Source organism: Crocodylus siamensis, chromosome 2 (assembly GCF_052110815.1).
Source record: "Crocodylus siamensis isolate JL-2025a chromosome 2, ASM5211081v1, whole genome shotgun sequence".
Classification (NCBI taxonomy): Eukaryota; Metazoa; Chordata; order Crocodylia; family Crocodylidae; genus Crocodylus; species Crocodylus siamensis.
In genome coordinates, this window is record NC_143396.1 from 46,627,170 (window position 1) to 46,647,515 (window position 20,346).

The window sequence follows — 20,346 nt, forward strand, 5'->3', positions numbered from 1 at the left end:
ATACTACAGCCTTAAACCCTGCAACCTTGCTGCCGGAGCCAGGGAAACCGACGCATGACTGCCTTGAGGTCCTGAACCAAACCACGCAGGTGCGACCTGATCTTGCTGAGGACCCAATTGAAGACCCAGATGCTGAATACTTTGTAGACTGCTCCAGCTCTGTCATCAATGGAAAAAGACGAACAGGATGTGCAGTGGTAACCTTGGATAAGGTAGTATGGAGGGAGTCATTGCCGAGCTCATGGTTGGCACAGGCCGCGGAACTCACTGCGCTCACCCGAGCATTACAGCTGGGGACAGGCCAGCGGGTTAATATATACACTGACTCTTGCTATGCTTTTTCTACAGTCCATGCGCACGGACTATTGTGGAAAGAAAGGGGTTTCATTACGGCCTCTGGGAATAAGATTGCTAATGGCCCCCAGATTATCAAGCTACTAGAGGCACTCCACCAGCCTAAAGAGGTAGCAGTCATTCATGTGCGGGCCCATGGGAAGGCTGCTGAGGAAAAGCATAAGCTTGGAAATGCAAAGGCTGATGCAGCAGCAAAGGAAGCTGCATTTATTGGGGGAGAAGCGGAGGAGGTATCCAAGCAGGCCATGTCCCATGTCATATGGCCATACGTCCAGGATTTAGTCCCACAGTATTCCCCTGAAGAAGATAAGTTTGCACAGAAAGCTTGTGCAGAAAAGAACTCCCAGGCGTGGTGGATAGTACCAGGAGGGAAAGTCATGATACCCAGGCCATTGCTTCGGGAGGTGCTGCAACAGCTCCATGCAAGAACCCATATGGGAGGCTTGGCCATGGGTGATCTAGTGATCCGTCAAGCAGTAGCCCCAGGGCTATATGTAGAAGCTCAGCGCATTGCTACCAAGTGCATCACATGCCAGAAAGTAAACCCTCGAAGGAAACCCCCTGTGCCAATGGGAGGTAGACCCTGGGCAGCGTACCCTGGACAGGCATGGCAGATTGATTTTGCCGAGCTCCCATGGTCTGGACATCACGGGTTTTTACTTGTCATGGTAGACCAGCTCTCTGGTTGGGTCGAGGCCTGGCCCACCAGGACTGCCACTGCGGCTACAGTAGTGAAGTATTTGTTGCAGGAGATCCTTCCACGGTATTCCCTGCCTGAGTCCATTGAGTCGGATCAAGGACAACACTTCGTGGGAAAAGTGGTTCAAGAAGTTGCGCAAACTCTCAAGGTACTTGGAAACTACACACACCATGGAGACCACAGAGTTCAGGACAAGTGGAACGCATGAATAGGACTTTAAAGACTCTGCTCACCAAAATCTGTATTGAGACACGCCTTAAGTGGCCTCAAGCATTGCCGCTAGCTCTTACTTGCATTCGAAACACTCCCCAACGGGGCCTCAAATTGACCCCATATGAAATTATGTTTGGCAAGCCCCCTCGAGTCTTACCCCCTGGGATGCGAGAAAATGTAACTTTTGAGTTAGGTAATAGTGAGCTTCATATGTATGTTATTGCTTTGCAGTCTGTCTTGTCTTCTCTTCACAGGTATGCAGCCTCCTTTCAGCGCCTGCCTTTAGACGTACCGGTACATGACTTCTCCCTGGGAGACTGGGTCTTGGTGCAGCGGTGGAAAAAGGAACCCTTGACTAAGAGGTGGAGTGGCCCGTTCCAGGTACTTCTAACAACCCACACCACTGTAAAGATTGCTGGCCATGACCGTTGGATACACCATACCTGTGTGAAACGACATCCACGAGCGTCAGAGGACATCAACTCCCAAGACGAGCTCACTCCGGAAGCTGAGTCGTCTTCGGAACAAGAAGCCAGCAAGTGGAGCTGTGAACCTACTGGTGATCTCCAAGTGCGCCTGAGACGGCTTAATCAGAGCTCAGAAAATTAGACAAGAAAGTAAAAGGGAAAATATGGCTGGAATCTTAATGTGCGTTGTTGTTATCTGCATAATGAAAGAAGCAGGATTGAGTAGCCTTAGCCGCTGGCCTATGCCCCCGCTTTCCCAAATTGCTCCCCCAGGGACAAATTTGTATGTTGATATGATGGAAAGAATTGCAGGTACTTTTAATCTTACCAACTGCTGGGCCTGTGGGGGGCTCCGAGAGGCCGGAGAACAGTGGCCTTGGAGGGCTTTTCCTTTGGCCCCAAAATGGTTGGTCAGTGACAAGGCGGATGTTAAGAGTACTGGTCAAGAATGGGATGAGAACCGCAGCTGGGATCTTTCCCAAGTGGCATTAGGAGAGTACTGTATTAGCAGTAATGGTACAGGGAGGAGTTTGGGACATAGTCAGTGTACATGGACATTGAAATGGGCCCGAATATGCAGCAAGTATGCTGATCAATGGAATTCTGCTGCTGTTAGGCTCCCAATCTCCACGCAGATGCAAAAGGTCAAAAGGACAAGAATATTACCTTTCGATCCTGACCCTACCAGATGTCAGGCATATGAAAAGGCCGGAGGTGAACGATTTACCTACATCTATAATTGGCAATGGGCACACCCAAATGGCACGGTGGCAAGGTTTAATACATATTGGAGTGCCTTAAATGACACAAATGAAATAACTGAGTGCGAGTATAGGGATAAAGATGGCGTATGGAAATGTCAGTTTAAACTGAGTAACTATTACACTGGCCCTTTAGGGCATAGGGGCAACAAATACTATCCCCTTCTTTTCCACAGTCGTGACCCCTAGCCTTGGGAGGGGAAAACAGGGCCCTAAAAGGACATTATTGGATTTGTGGAAGGCGAGCCTATACGGTACTACCACGAGGGTGGACAGGAACCTGCTATATTGGAGTAATTGTACCATCTTTCTTTTTGCTACCATCTGAGGTCGGAAATAAGCTGGGAGTCTCTTTGTATGATGATTGGAAAAGGGCCAAGAGAGGTATTGATGTAAGTTTGACACAGGGTGGCTCCCAAAAGTAGAAGGAGGATGAGTGGCCTCCTTAAAGGATCATTGAGTATTATGGACCAGCTACATGGGCTAATGATGGGAGTTGGGGATACCGGACACCAATATATATGCTAAATAGAATCATCCGGTTGCAGGCAGTCTTGGAAGTAATTACTAACCAGACCGCCACTGCTCTCGAGTTGCTGGCCCGACAGAGTTCTCAGATGAGGGAAGCCATATACCAAAATCGAATGGCTTTAGACTATTTACTCGCAGAGGATGGCGGAGTCTGTGGAAAGTTCAACCTTTCTAATTGTTGTCTCCAAATAGATGATAACGGGAAAGTAGTCTTAGAGATTGCCAAAGAGATCAGGAAAATAGCCCATGTACCAATACAAACGTGGGAAACCACATGGAATAAGGACTGGTGGTTTCAATTATTTGGAGGACCCTGGTGGAAAAAAGTAGGATTTGTGCTTTTGTGTGCTCTGACTGGTTTGATTTTTATCCCTTGCCTTATTCCTTGTCTCACTAGATTGATAACCACCACAGTAGAAGGAATGCAGGTCGCAGCAGTCCCTTTGAAAGCACAGACTGCAGCAAAAGTCATGGTCCTCAGAAAAATTCCTCGTAATTATCTTGATATGCCCAAATGAAGTAAAGAGCAGAAAACATCTTGAGCGGGGATATTGTTAGAAATATTATTGAAAATGCATTATCAATAGTGTTGTTAGAACAGCACAGCTGTCAGCTCTCCCTGGTGGGAGGGGGAGGTTGGAGGAGAAGCTACTAAGGGCTCTTTGTATTAAGGTATCACTCTCTCTTTGTTTTGCAAATTTACTATCTCTTTGTTACAGTAAAGCATATACTCCTTAGCGTTCTCATGCAGATAAGAGTAAATTGCAATTTTTAATGGTCCTGGCCTCGGGGCAAAGAAGGTTTGAACTTTTTGTAACCTAAAGTACTTTCTGAGCAGGCGCAATTAGCTAATGCATATAAGCCTATCCGCCCCGCATACTTAAGTAGTTAATTATAATGCACATGCGACGGATGACGTGACGTCATTTCATATATGTTTGTATGAACCGGAAATGAGTTGTAAGAGTTCCTGCTTCTGCACACGTGCTCAGGAGAGAGGGGATAAAGCCTGCTGAGAAGTGTTCCCCGGGGGCAGAGGGTGATCTTTTGTCTTCGCTCTGACCCTATTTGCAAATATATACCTTTTGTGTTACTAATGGAGTGTGTCTGTGACTGAGAGTTCTTCGCCTCCCGAGAAACGAACCGCAGCCATTTCTGCAACAAAATGTTGCTGTAAGACCCTAACGCTGCACATGCTAAGCTCAGTGGCATTCTCCAAAAGTAGGCAAGATTCCCTCTCTCTGCCAATTAGTGAGACCCAGAGTCCAAAGTTACAAGGTTAACCACACTGCTTCTTTCCCCTGAATCTCACTCCAGCATGCAAGTAACTTGGAAATATTGCTTCTTTTTTTTTTTAAGACTGTGAAAGCTTCATGAAACAGTTTTACAATTATTTCTTTTTTTAAGTATGCACTGCAAATATTCACCCACCTATTTAAACTACAATAACACCACTGTGTTTTTGTTCTGCTGAAATACAAAAAATAGATTCAAACACAGGAAAACAGCTGAAAAGCATTTCCAAGACTACGGGAATGTCTTTTAGTATTTCCTGTTGTACTATTGTTTAGTACACTTATGCCCAACCTTTCCTGACTGGGAGCCAGATGAATGGCGTGGCATCAGTCACAGGTCAGATCCAGTGCACAGGACTGGTCTGTGGACCCGATCCAGCATGAGGTCAGCATGAGTGCACACACCAGATTGGGCCTGCCATCTCAGCACCAGCCCAGATCAGGCCCACCACCACCGCCACACAGAAAAGCAGGCCCATAAAAAGAGGAGAGAATAGATTTTGCTGTAGAAGAACTTTTTAAAGTTGAGAGAACAGCAACTTAAGACAATTTTGAGCTATTTCAGCCAGTTAAGTAATACACCATTCTTTGAACATAACAGTCCACCGTTGCCCTTATATAATGAATTTGCCTCTGTACTCTAATGGGAAACAATACTCTCTTTGTATATGATTTATACTTATTGATTTGATGTATATGCCATTCTTCCCAAGAAAGGCTGAGGGTGGCTTTACAATAAGAGGAATGAAAAAAATTAAAACGAGAACAGAGTAATTTATAAAACAGAAACATGACAAGAGAAGAGGTTAAGTGTTCTAAAATAAGTTAATTTAAAATATATAATATCATCTACACAAAATAAACAAAACCAGTATCCAAGAATCTAAGAGCTCTCCATAACTATACATTTTCCCCTCAGCACAGAAATTCAAGGAGCTTGCTCTTCCTCCTTGTTCTTCCCTATTATAAAAGTCTCAAAGAGAAAACGGGCTTTGTATGACCTAAAGGTTAAGACCTACAATAATGAATAGTATACTTAAGAATATCTACAATGACAAAAACAGAATTAAAGCTAAATGAGTTCAGCCATCCACCCGACCTCGGAAATCACCAACTTGAAATCCTGAAGTCAAGCACCAATTTGAAATCTAGTCAAGTCCACAGAAGAAGGTGATTTTTTTTTTTAACAGAGGAGAAAAAAGTACAGCCAGTCTCAAATTCGGTCAAACACAGAGAAAGACAAAGGAAAAAATTCTATTTATACAGGTTCTTTACTACATTCCTCATTATAACATCCAAGTGCCATCTGATCACATTAGCAAAATGACTAATATATGTCACATTTGTTCTCTCTTCTCTCCATCAAAAAAAAGCGTATTATAGCATTCAGTTTTGATAGGCTCGTGTTTGACAAGTTGTTTTGTCTTGAAAAACAAGGTATTTATTCTGAGAGTTACAATAATCAAAGCTCAAGCCCACAAAAATGTTGTGTACTAATGAGCAGATGTGAAGATGACTAATCACACTGAGGCAAGGATCTTTATGGGTGATATCTTATATTGTACTGACTTCATGGTTAGGATAGACTTAGACAAGATTTTGGGCATGAGGCTAACTTCTTCAGGTCAACGAGGACCAAACTCAACCAGAATTTTCAAATTGCCCCCAGCTGGACTTTGCCCTCCAGGACCTGCATCACACAGGACAGGTCCCAGACCAGCTGAAGCAGGTGTCAAACCTGGTACGCTCAGAATGGGGAGAAAGGATGAGGTCTAGACTGACCTGAACTACTCATCTGGCTTGTGGGGCTGGATGAGTTTGTCATGGCTCTAATAGCCCTTATTAAAAGTACAGTGTTTTCCTTCACCTGCATTCAGAACTGTACAATCTAATTCTCCCAAATAACTTCAGTCGATTAAAGTCAGAAAGCTTAAATAAACCATGTAAAGCTAACACACAGGCGAGCTACAAATCTTCATGAGCATTAATTATGCTACCCCTAATATTTGCTGGCAACATTAGATCATTTAAATATTAAAAATAAATATTAAGTTAATACTTTACTTGTAATTTTTACAGAAAATGTAGATTGTGCTCAGCTCTCTTATGGGGTAAAGTCTCATGTTTAAAAATATATGGTGTAAAAAATTATTAACAATGAGCATGACAAAAAACCTACACGTACAAGAATAACCAAGGACTACCGACAGAATAATCTGCTCATACTTTTTAACTGAATGGGTAGCCGCTCATGTGGAGAACAAAGCTTCTAGTATTGATTTATTCATCCATCAAATACCTTTACACAACATGTCAAGAACTTTCCCCTAAAACTCTTCAGTATACCATCATAAGATTTAAATGCTCATAGTGAAAAAAGAGATGCAAAAAATTAACATTATTTTTAATTTGAAATGGAAATACTAACTAGTCCACAAATGCCAAGAAAATTCAATTAGTTCTTGTCGCAGTTACTCACACATTATACTATCTTTAAGGACTGCTTCTCTTCAAGACTGCAAAACCTTTATTTTAAAGTGTTTGAGAGCTGTTACATGACTGAAGTCATGTTAGTCAATTCATTATTTGTTTGTATTAGTCCAGTAACATTTTTTCTTGTTAAGTACACCCTCTGAACCACCAAAAGCAGCATCAGGTACATACACATTGAATATACAACCCAAAGTTGGAGGAAGACATTAAGCATTTAATGTCACCACATGGATACGGTGAACCTCAAATTCTGAAACCAAAATCTGTCCAGCAAGTTAATCAAAGTCAACCTTGTCTAGCTGTGGACCTTTAGCTGGAATTTTTGGTCGGATTGCATCATTCATTTAAAATTAGTATCTTTTCAATCTACTACAAACATTCTGATATTCTGCCTCAAAAAAAAAAAATAGTCTCATCTGTGAAGGATATTTGTCTTACTCCAAATGTACATCATTACATCAGCACTGTTCACCCTAGGGCAGAGGCTCTATAGGTAAGCCCCTTCCAGGGAGGCCATGATGTGGGTGAAATACCAACATGAAATGCCCCACGCACCTCCTGAGTGGGAGATTGGGAAGCAGCTGCAGCTCTTCCTCCAGCCTTTCCAGTCCAACCCCACATGCTTCTACTGGGTGGGTGGGACCCTCCCACAGCCCCATCTCGAGGACAAACATGCAATATTGGACTGGGAAAGGCCGGGGCAAGAAAACGTACTCTGGCCACAGCCCTTAGCACTGCTTAGCCACAGGAGTCAGGCTGGGCTGGAGCAGCCATTTAGGTTACAAGGACACTCAGGGCAGGTCAAAACAACTGCCTCCTTCTCCACTCCTGCAAATACCAGTGGGGCAAAAGGGAATTTTGCCCAGGTCACAAGCCTCACCCTGGCTGAAAATTGCTGCGGTAAGCAGAGGCAGCACAATGGTGATTCTCAACTACAGGTACCAAATCCCAAAGTTATATAGGGTGCCCTCATTCTAAGAGACTGAGAACCACTAAGTCCAGTCTGTCAGACATTACTGGGTTGATGCATGCAAAGTATAAAACAATCAGATTAATGTTATGTTTTTTCTTCACCTTTTATCTCTTTCTCAGGGCCCCAAATCTGCCTATTTATTAAGACTAGTTATTAAAAATGGTAAGATTTCCAGAGACATTAATTTGACACTTACAGGTTCTTTATATGCTTTCATGTTAAAAATTATTTTTAAGATGTAAACCAAATTTAGAGTTTCAATCTCTTACGATGGCATGCTTTGTTTAAAAAAAAAAAAGAATCGTCACAAACATCAAAGATAGAAAGTCCCAGCTCAAGACTAGCTTTTTTCACTCAAGCTAATCATGATCACAGTCACAGGATACTGATCTTCACCACTCCATTCAACACTGACTCAGGGGTATCTATTATATTTAGAAACCTTCATAGAAAACAGGATATAGCAGAAAAAACCACCATATTAAAATATTACATTTAATTAAAATTATTTTTCCCATCTGTTCACATGCTAGAACAGAGCACTGTCTTCACTCCATATTTATTATAACAACATTTTAGACATATGGTTAAAGTCTATAACCCTATTAATGGGTTACAACGTCAAAGAAGGGAACTTAACCAGGCCATTTAGTTACCTTAACCACAATACAAATTTGTTTTCCTTCAGTTTGTAAAGTTTTTTTATGTTGCACAAATCTAGATTTATGCCCTGCAAGTGAATCAACTCACATTCTGCTTTTATTATTACTGCCTTCCTTCTTCCCAGCACTTGGTGATCAGTGAGAGTGGAAGGCACAAGATAATGCATCTTTTCCCCCATTATTTTCTACTTTATCATCAGAATACTTCTGCAGTAAGCAATCAAGTTTTTCTTTTGTGCACCACTGTATTTATCCTATATACATGAAGAGGTTTAATATTTGGCAACATAACTGTTCTTCCTCCATGTCTGGGTGCCAGGCAGTACCAATCATGACTTGCCTACATTTTTTTTTTGAATGAATGATTTACAACCCTTTAACTAATAAATCAGAATGAGAAATTCTGGGGGAGGTGATATTTACTTTGAAACTACTTAATGATGGATTCACAGACACATAAAATAAGCAGCCTTTCAAAGGTTGAAAGAAACTGTTTAACTTTTTAATAAACTACATAAGGAAAAAATACTTTTGTCCTTTGCTTTTTCATATCTCTCATACTCTAATTTGACAAATGAATCCACTTCTGACCAATTCCTTTTATCAGCTTCTACCATCCAATTTTCCTCTATACAGTGCTCTCTCTGACTGCCAAAAAATCTATATCATTTCTGCTTTTCAGACTTCAGATCTTTTGATACACTCCTTACAATTATTTGGTGCAATAAATCAAAATCTGCAATTTGGTACACTGCACTTCTGACAAAGCATTCCTCAAAAGCAATTTGTTTCTCTGGTACAGTTCAAAAATGTAAGTTAGTAGAATACATTTTTAAAAATCATAAGAATAAAATAATTTCTTATAAGAAGTTTCCTAATATATATTTTACTTAAATAGCCTGTTCTTTGATAGCTTTATGCTAACTAAACTAAGTGTTACTTAAACTAAAAAGGACAAAGTGCAATCTACTGGTACCTTTCATACTGCACATACTGTAGCATACTTCTAGACCTGAGCATTGCATGGAAAAAGCTCAGCTAGTCATCTGGTCTTATCAGAGGAAGTGATGCATAGAAAACAAACAATTTTTGTCCTACTGGCTCCCCTACAGCAGTGTTATGCAATTAAAAATGCACACAAGCTGCATTTAAAAACGTATTTCCATTAGCTACATCTAGTTATACCTTTATCAAAGCTGTGGTAAACTTTAAACAAAATGTTTTGTATTTAATAAAACTTTGCTTTAATACAGTAGTCAACTTAAGCTACCATTAGTGCTTACTAAATTGCACTGATTGGTTAGGGCAGCCAGGTCCTTTAGGATCTTACAACAGGTAAATCTCATCTTTTAAGCTCTCATTTCTATTTATAAATTGTAAAAAAAAAACACAAGTTTTTCTGATCTCTCAACTTCTAATCATTTTTATGACTCTGAATAAAGTAACCATGGGACTGAACTAGATAAATATATGGAAAAAATAAAATATTCTTCATCATCTTTCAGAAGACAATATTCTATTAAAAGCTTGTTTAACACTTCAAACTAAGTCTGGGTGCTTAACCAGTGACTCTTTACGACCTGCAAGTAGACTCTCAAGGCCTGTAACTTGAATATTATTTTTATGAAATTGATTTTAAGTTTAGGCTTTAAAATAGGTGATCAAAATTCAAAAGAATTTTAAGTGCATATTTAAATACAGAAAAATATGTATTTAAATAAATGGTATCCACTATAACCGTTAGTAACTATTAAGCACCTTTATTAATGCAGGCAGCTGAAATAGAGGCATTTCTGGCTAAAGGTAAGCACAATACCACTGCCCAAAACAGAAGGCACATGTGAGAAGCTACTTAAACTTTTGAACTTTGTCTTAGTAAAGGGGTGGATAGTGTTAGAGAAAAAGAATAGGAGGAAGTAGAAAGCAGCAAGAGAGTAGTGGTAGTAGCAAGACCAAGAAAAAGACCCATGGCAACATTTATAGCAAAGTGCTGGTTGAAAGAGGCTTTAAACTATGGACAAAGAAATTGCCTGCTGTTATTTGATTCTGATATATTCAAGGAACAGAACCAGGGTAGATTTTATTTAAATCAAATCAATTTAAGCCACAATTTAAATCACTGGTCAAGAAGCCTCAATGTAATCATGGTTTTCTACCAAAAGTGCATTATTGTTGTTTGGTATAACCTTGATTAAAATATTCTCAAACAGAACCTCTTTTATGGCCAGGCCTGACAAACCTGCTGCCATAATAGGTTTTCCTTTCTACCATACCATTCCCTAGCTACATCTCAAATCAATGGAGAGGGTATACTCAGAAACTTCTCTCTCAAGATTTCCGGAATATTCTGCTCATAATGTTTCTCTTGCCCCTCCCCTCCTTGCATTTATCTCCAGATTCCTCCTCCTTGCCCAGATCTACTCCACTCCGAACAAACCCCTATTCATTTAACTCCCTGAAACTGTACTTTTAGAGAGGTAAGGGCTTGACTGCGTGTACACAAACGTGCAGAGAGACAAAAGGGGTGATGGGTAGGTAATCAGGTTTGTTATCTCTCATCTCCATAGACTGCTGTTAACGAGGATGTTGTCACTGGAGACACAAATTCACAGCTTGAGAACTGAAACCAAGCATCACAGAGATGCTTAAAGGGATCTTTTAGAATGCGCACTGAGTCCCACTGGTAGTGTTCTACAAATTTCAGCTTTTATTTTCAAATAATAATTCTGGAATTTTTCAGAGTTTATTTTCCAAACCTAAAAACTGAGTTGAAATTGGGATAAAAGGAAGAAAAGAAAAAAAAAGAAAAGAAAAAAAAAGGTGAAAATTCTAATATTAGATACAGTAAAAGCCCTGTTAATGCAGGAGGCAGGGGGAGTGGGGGTGGCAGTGCAGCAGGAAGCAAAGTGGTGTGGCACTCCACTGCTTTCAGCAGCACAGCAGGCAGCAAAGCAGCGCGGTACAGTACCACGTGCATCCCACCTCTTTCAACTGTTCAGCAGGCGGCAAAGCAGCATGGCAAGGCACTTTGTGCATCCCGCCACTTTCAACGGTGCTGCATGAGGCAAAGCGGCGCAGCACCATGTGAATCCCACTGCTTTTAGCGGCACAACAGGAGGCAAAGTGCCATGTATGTCCCATTGCTTTACCGGTGCAGCAGGCAGCAAAGCAGCACAGCACAGTATGAACTGAAAAACAGGTGTACATCAGTAAAAACCAAAAAAACTTCAGTTAAAGATTATCAGGTAATTTATCAGTAAAATTTGGTAAAAACCAGAAAATCGGAACACTACCCATGTTAAGTGGTAACATGGGTTGGGTTAAGTAGTTTTATTTAGTCTTTGCTAATCTATAGAGGAGCTTCTGGGAACCCCATAAGATGGCCTATTGTGACCTATTCATATAATTTTTCTAAAAAAGTGACATTAATATATTGTCCCAAATAGTATATAATAAGAGGTTATTATCCCTATTCTATGATGATATCTTTGAACTTTAACATATTTTAATTAAAACTATCTTTAACCCTATTTTAAAAAAAATAGGTTTATTTTTTTTAAAAGCATCTTACTTTTTTTTAAAATACAATTACATTAAAAAAATCAGATTTTTTTAAAACAAATTTTAATCTCTGATTTTTATCCACCTTAAACAAAAATGTAGATGTTCTTTAGTTATTAAGAGAATTTCATTAAAGAAATTATGACATGTCATTTCTCCCATAATTGAAACATAGGCCCTGGAATTCTGACTAACTGCTAGGCAAAAAAGAAGTAACGTAGTTTTCTATTAGTAAACAGCACATCAGCTGATGTGACTGTTATAAGCAGGAAGTAAACAGGAAAGAAAACTAGACAGAAAGTCACATGATGAAAGAACAAAATGATAGCTGTCAGCAGTGTCTCCTGAGGCAGAGCGCAGTGTTGAACTGCACCTTAAACCAGGGATCTCCGTTTTCAATGTTTAAAAACCCTAAATTCTCTGATTAAAAACTTAAAACTCATGTTTTTCTGCAAGTAAATTGAAATGCCACTATATACATAGGTATCGGTTGAACATAATGTTTTAAAGCAATTTGGAAGCCTACCAGTGCCTATTTATTATAATAAAATAAATTCTAAATACCTATACATTTTGGCATTTGATTTTGGTTGCTTTATCATGGAAAATCAGAGCTTGCTCTTGCTCCCCAGGACACAGGTCCAGCTGCATTAGATGCACTTAATGGTCTGGTTAAAATTTTCTGCCAGTCCTATCTTATAGAACTCCTTTGAAAGAAAAAAAAAGCCTCCAGTTAATGCTTCCCAAATAAGCCCACCTTCTATTAACAGCAATTATTACAAGTTATAGTTATTACTGGACAGCCTCTGTACCATCTGCTGCAGTGGGGGGCAACCTTTTTGGCAACCATGCTACAAGATAAAGCCCCACACACTCCACAAGAACCATTCCAATCCCCTCCCCACCATTCATCTACTGCTCTGCTTTTTGCTCCCTGTATTCCCTGCCCCGTGCATCTACTATATACTAGCGGTGCCATAGGTTGACTGCCTTTCCCTCCTATTTCAGAGATCCTACATACTGAGCAGGGCGCTAATATAGGCTTTAGTTCTTTTTACCGGTTCTTAAAACATCTCATCTGACATTCAATCTGTCAAGCAATCTATCTACCCTTGTACATACCCCAGCCCTGGATACAGTCTAGGTGAGCCTTTAAGACTCACACTAAGGGTGTTCTCACACCTTTTTGGTGCCCTTCTGTCCCAAACCCTCTCTCTCTGCTGTCTACTGCTTGGCCACTGAGGACCAACTTCTTGGCTTGGGGCACTTCAGTGTAACCAGTCTTGCTCAGGCCTTGCCAGCTCTTGGCAGAAGCAGTTTTGCCAGCTAAAGAATCATACCCTTGTCCAGTCCTGTGCTCAGAAAAAATGAATTCCCCTTTGCACAGAATGGGCAAACTTGTACAGACAGATAGTCTGGAATTGCAAGCATCACCAACAAGTGGTTTGTAAAATGATAACAAACAATATTTTAAGAACAAGTGTAAGAAGTCAGTGACCATATATTGAGATCTAGACAGAGATAAGAAAAAACATACACAAGAAAATACAAGAATAACCTGTTCTTCCTCCGCACCTTACATCCAAAGATGTAGTCCCTACCCAACTTTAACGCATTAAAATGTAGCTTCAGTCTCCGACTTCCCTGCCAGAGCCTTCTACAAGTTCTCCTGTCAGCTCCGGGACTTCAGCCTCCTCTATACCTAGAAAAATGAAAGACAATAACCTGCTCTCAAAGCAGGCTTAAGTACAGTTTCCTATCTGACCAGGCGTATGCCACCTCATGAATTCTTGGGGGGGGGGGGGGGACACTATGCCTGTAATTTCCTGCCCCCAACCAAACAAGAGTGTTTGCTAGAGCAGAAGTCCTTCCTGAACTAATTAGAACAAAGGGAATACATGATCCTTTCAGACAGAGATTTGCTAATCTAATGCATTACCTTTCCTCCAGAGCCATCCCTAGGGGTGTGTGGGGCACAGGGCACATCAGCCCATGCGGGGCCAGTGTGGTTTGCAGCCAGATTGCAAAGGTGATCAGCCAGAGCACGGAGCTAGCAGCACACAGCGGCCTGTATGGCACTGTCCGCTGTGCCCCCCAAAGCATGGGCCCCGGGGTAGTCACCCTGATTCACTGCCTCCCTCCCTCCCCCCCCCCCTCCTCCCCCATAGTTTGAGTAGCCAGAGACACTTCTTTTAGAATGTAAATTCACCATTGTGTGCCTCAGAGCAGGTCCACAAGGGAGATTGTCAATGACTCAAGTTAAATTCTAATTCCAAGCCATTATCTCTTCTCGATGTAAATAAGTGAGGGCCACATAAGTATATCACTGCCTCACAAAACAGCCTTGGTTATAATATAATGCTATATCAAAATGACATGCATGTCAAATACCACAATGCATAGAAGCATAAGAATAAGGTTACGTACAGCTTGATGTTACCTATACATAGGGACTACTTGTGCCTTATCACTCAGTAAAATACACCCAAGAAAAAAAACATATGACATCCCACAACCTTCCAGTTCCTAGCAATCCGATATCTATTTTCTTTTCTTGTAACATTTATTAGCCCAAGAAAATAAAAAATTCTCTCTTCCCTAGACACTTCAGGACATAAATATTCATCCTAGAAGCTGTTCATTAGAAAGTCTGCTTTCAGAAACATTTCATTTACATCTTTTTTCCTATGAATACCAGCCAGTTTAAAAAAACATAACAAAACAAAAAACTAAAGCCATTTTTGGCCTTCGCATTTCACTTTTTGCTTGCTTTCCCCATGTACTTGGATACCATATTAGAATTACTTTTAGCTTATGTCCTTCACTATTTAAAATTAAGAAATTGTGAGACACTGGAATTGCAATGTTTTCCTTCTAAATTGGAGGGAATTGGAACTGGGCCATGAGAAGACCAACACTAAAACTTCCACCTAGGTGAGAAAACATCATTTCAACTAGACAAGGCTCAGATCCATAATACTTATTCACTACTGGAAAATAAAATACTTTTTTATTATAATCTATTTTAAGATTTAAGTCAACAACTGAAGATGCTGAAAATCAGTGTGCTGCAAACTTGGATGATTTCTTTAAATCTCCAAATGTTCTCTACAGATTCACTTCAATACTTAATTTCAACACTACACAAAATAGGACTTAGATTTCTAAAAATGCACTACCCTTTTGCTCCTCAAGTCAAGAAGCAGGTAATAGTTACGAGCCAAGGCAGAAAGTGGCTCAAACAGAGCAGCAGCAAGCGAAGGCATTGGGGGAGTCCCTGTTCCCCCGAGCACCGCCAGGAGTGACCAGGAATAACGGTCACGAGCTGGCAGAGGGTAGGTTTAGGTTAGATATCAGCAGGCGCTACTTCACAGTCAAGGCAGCTAGGGTCTGGAACCAGCTTCCAAGAGAAGTGGTGCAGGCTCCTACCCTGGGGGTGTTTAAAAGGAGGTTAGATGAACATCTTGCTGGGGTCGTTTGACCCCAGTACTCTTTCCTGCCATGGCAGGGGGTCGGACTAGATGATCTGCTCAGGTCCCTTCCGACCCTAGAAACTATGAAAGCATGCATACATCCTTGCATTCTTTGCTTCATGCAAGCAAGGGAATCCCCTCAGAACAAAGACACTAAGACTCCTGATAACTTCTACTTACTTGGTGATCCCCACAGACAGAAAACAAGGAAGAAACAATCACCTTGCACAATTTTCCCCTATGGGACAGGAAAAATTACAATACAAACAAAAGGGCACTAAAAAAATTAATTCACAAATTAATTTGTGCAGCTGACAAAAATCTAAGGTGGCAATAAGGATGAAAGGATGAGGAGATAAGAAAAGATCAGGTTTCATTATTTATTTCTAGTTTTCAATGCCTTGGAGCCCCAGACACAGATCAAGACTCTGCTCTGAAGAATGTACAATTCCAATTTTTTTCATTTATTTAGTTTAGACTGGGGAATTTTCGTCAATGCCAATTTCCTAATACGGCTTAGTCTAAACACAGTGCTTGACTTGGCTTAATAAATATGCTAAATATGTCCCAAACCCTTTCTAGATGCACATAAAGTTTAGTTAGTTTATTATAATTTTATCAGTCAGGCTCCTAGAAGACTTAATTTAATCATACAATGGGCTCTGAGGAATTTCATCACAGATCCCAAAAATCACGCATCCTGCCATGTCAAATGCTCAAGATATGGCATGGCACTATGCAAGACTGTTCAGATCTGAGATAAAGTTCTTCAACCCACGTTGCACATTTGCTAGGGAGTGGAGAACTGGAGAATCAGAGAGCTTATCCCCATCTCCCCGTGCCACACAGCTGTAAATGGTGTGCCTTCAGCTTGCTGCACATGCACCAAGATCTGTGAGGTTCAAGTCACAGGTTCAAATTAAAGCACAATGTAAACCAGACACAAAGATTTTCCATATTTAATGTCTGGTTTACCATTTTTGTCAGGTGATAAAACTGATTACGCATGTGGCATGTTACAATTTATTGCACGGCTAACATGCTAATCTTGAAAAATATAACATCTCCTAGGGGCCTTAATCTCGTACTAGTAAAATAACAGTCACTAGCTAATCTTACAGATAGTGTGAAACCGATGTAAGTGTCCCTACATAATATTTTACATTGATTTAGTGAAAATCAATGTGAAAAATCTATTTTAAGCCAGCACACCTTCTCATATAAGCCTAGAGACAAGCAATCTAGCAAGCACCAGAGAAATGAACTGTCAATATTGACTCCAGAGCTCAGTGGTGCTTAACTTTCTGGCTTCCTGGACCAGGTAAGTGACACAGGGGCATTCTGTGGGTCAAACCCCATGAGTGGGATCAGTCCACAGGCCAAATCCACCATGAGTCAGTCCATCAGCCTAGATCCTGCACACTGAAGCAACCCAACATAAGGGGGCTGTGTCACCTGACCCACAGAGCTGAACACAGTTGAAGAAATTTGGTGGAGGGTAAGCAGTGGTCAGATGACATGGCTCCATAAGCCAATTTCAGCTCCTGGGTCAGAGGCTGATATAGTCAACACCAACCTGAAAACAGACATTTTAAGCACAGTTCAACATCAAGTGGGAACTCACTTCACCCTTCCAAGATTCTTGATATGACAACTGAACTGTGAAAAAATATAGCTGAGCAAATCTGCTTCTTAAAAAGGCAGTGGGGAGGGGCTGGAAGTAATGAAGAGGAGAAAAACTTCTGACAAATCCAAGAAGAAAAAGATTCGTTTTTTTCTTCTTTTATTTGAGGACTCCTTCAATTTATTTTTGTTGCCTGTCATGTTTGCCACGTCCAGATTTCAGAAGCCAGGCCCTGTCCATCTAAGAACACCTGGGATTGAATTATTTTTTCTGAAATTACAAAAAACCCTGCTCTCACTGAACGCCCCACACTTAGAATTCACCTGTATCATTGTCTTCAAACACAATCTAGATCTAGTAGAAAGCAGAATAATGAACACATACAAATCTCCCTCAAGCTAATGTATAAATGGCAGTCTCTCTTCAAGAACCTATACCTGGGTAATCACATAGCAACTAAAGAATATATAATCACGTGTCATACATAACTTAATACTGAGATGACAACAGTTAATGTAATAACTCCCTATCAATAATATTTTACAGTAAAGTGAATAACTGATGAACGAAAGACTTGCTAAGTTTAGAGACAGAAAGAAAAAAATCCCTTCGTCTCTTACCTTCCCAGACATACATGCCAGAAATAAAGAAAAAAGAAATGAGTGTGAGCCTGAGGCAAGAGAACTGCATGTCAGTACAAACTATTAATCCCAGAAGGCCAGCATGTTTTAAGGAAACTTTGTAATGCTTAAAGAGTCAACTTAACTATCACTAGATACACTGCTCAAGCTGGCATGCACTCAAAGACTGAATTTGCAGACCCAGCAGAGCAGTGCCACCAGCAGCAGCTACACTGTAGAAAAGGCTAGATACCATTACATCCAACCAATTCTTAACAACAGGTATAAAAAAAGCACCATAAAACACCTGGGAGTAATACCCAGCACCTAATAGTCTATCCAGGTATTCACTTCCCCACTAGATTCTAAGTTTCAACTTCTTTGATTTACCACCTTCACTCATGAAGGTGTCCAAAAACTAGTCAATCTGTAATCCATACACAAATACCAAAGATGCTGTTAAATATTAAAAGATTTTTAAGAAGTTTACGTGTCAATGTGCCAATTACTCTTTGCATTTCTCATCTTGTCCAACGAACAGCAATGATGTCAGTTTTAATTTGGGACTATTAGTGCTCTGATGTCAGATGTCTGAGGCTGGAAAAGATGCAGAGTAATTTTCATTTAAAACCATTATTTATTGTTAGAAGTTGTTCTAATAAGAATTACCTGTCTTGGAAATTGTAAGAGTTCAGTTTTCAAAATGGATATTTTGAGCCACATTTAAATTGACAGCATCTCTAGGTCTAAGAACTCTTTTGACATATTTCTGCCTCAGGGACCACGTTCTCTCCCCTCAAGTAGCCCGATGAAATATTTAAAGGCAAGCCGGCAGGCTGCAATTTATATATCTCACTTCTATTGCCTCCAAGTTTAACTCAGACATACCAAACGTATATTAACAAAAAAAGCTAGAACAGCTGTTAAACGAATGTCTGTTTAGCATACACGTGGCGACCTGCACCTAAAGCAACCAGGAGGGCATCACCGAAGAGCTTGATGGCCTATGACACAGAAAACCAAGAAGGTTGTTGCTCCCTATGAAACAAGGACGTAGGACTTAACCAGCCTGGCTCCCTGGCTCTGGGAAGCCACATGGGAAACCTGGCTAAAGAGAAGGCTGGTACCAGGGACAAAAAATAAAGTTAAAACACTAAAAGGAAGGATGAAACAGGGGCTGAGCCAGCTGCCAGCAAAAAACCAGGGTCTCTGCTAAGGGATCCCCGGCCCTCGTCCCGTGCAGACATGGGGACCAGGGGCCTTCCGTTCCCCCACTCCCTGTCCACCAGAAAGCAGCCACCAGGGAGGAACTGAGTCCCCTCAGCCCAACCCGCCCTGGGGCGAGAGCAGGCACGAGAAGGCGCCGGAGAGGGGCGGCCAGGGGTCGGGGCGTGGAGGTGCAGCGGAGGGCGCCAGCAGCGAAGCGGGCGCGGCCCCTAAAAAAAGGGGCTCCCGGAAAAGCAAACGGGGCGGGGCGCAGCGAAGCCAGGGCCGGAGGCCAGAGCCGGCCAAGGTCCCGCGAGCAGCGCGGCGCCGTCACCCACCAGGAGCCGAGCCGGAGCCGGAGCCGGAGCCGAGCCGGGCGCCCCCCGAGGGCGGAGCTGCAGAGCCCGCGGCCGCCGCTCCCTGCGCCGCCATCCCGGCCGCCGCGCCGCCCGGCTCCGCCTGCCCGGGCTGGGCTGAGCGGGAGGGGAAGAGGCGGGACTCCGCTCCGCCACAGCCGCGGGCCCCAGCTCCGCTCAGCCCTGCCGCGCCCGGGCGGGGCGGGGCGGGGTCCTGCGCTCGCAGCGCCTGGGCCGGCGGGCAGTGAGGCGGCCCGGCACCCCGAGCAGGCAGGGCGCCCTTCCCTGCCGCCGAGGTAGCGGGCACAGGCCCCGGGGGCGGATCGCGGGAGCGGGGAAGAGCTGCACCTGCCTGTGGAGCCGCACGTGTTGTTTCTCGCGTAGGGAACCACAAATGGCCATGGTGTATGAAGCCCCGCATGCGTTTGTCCCTGATGTATGACACCGCATGGTGTTCCGTTCAAAATAAGCTAGAAGCTTTACTAACAGGCGAGGGGCTGTAGGGCAGCCTGAACCAAAGTAACTTCATTGGGCTGAGATGACAATGTGCAGAGGAGCTGCAGCGCCAGGAGCGGAAGGAAGGCTATCGGGACGGTGGCACAGCGGGAGCATTCACAAAAGGACAGAGCGGGTCCCTAACACCTGTGAAATGAAGGCATTGCAGGGAGCATGGGGCATTATCAGGAGCTATGATGTCAGTGGACTCCTTCAGCACTGCCTGCCTAGAAATGCTGCTGCCACTGCTTTGATTTGTGTTTCTCTTTTTTCCCTAGACCAAGACAGCTACAACATAGATCCTGGCTGCCACTGCCAGGCACTTTCAAACTTTGAGTGGAGAAGGAATCAGGGGGGCTGCACGGATACCAGTGCATCCCGTCCCTCCCTGCTCCTGGATCCATCCCTGGGAGGCCCAGAGTCAAGCAGAAGAAACCCAGACCTTGGCACTTAGGAAGCAACTTGCACAAAAGAAGATCTTCTTTCTGATCCCTGCAAGCTGGCTGTGGTTTAGGCCCTAAGGCATACCACTGTCCTTTCCCACACACTTCAAGATTTATTG

The 20,346-nt window shown here is 42.3% G+C and overlaps 1 protein-coding gene across 2 annotated transcripts in view; it reads right to left on the reverse strand.

The window, feature by feature from the left end:
- Positions 1–19,529, reverse strand: part of RELL1 (RELT like 1) — a 52,488-nt gene extending 32,959 nt beyond the window's left edge. The window contains exon 1 of one of the 2 annotated variants that reach the window (XM_090035739.1): positions 19,272–19,529. In XM_090035739.1, the coding sequence (XP_089891865.1) occupies positions 19,272–19,365 (94 nt within the window). In that variant the 5' untranslated portion in view covers positions 19,366–19,529. The remainder of the gene's footprint in view (positions 1–19,271) is intronic. The other variant, XM_090035740.1, reaches the window with a different exon arrangement.
- Between the last annotated feature and the right edge of the window lie 817 nt (positions 19,530–20,346).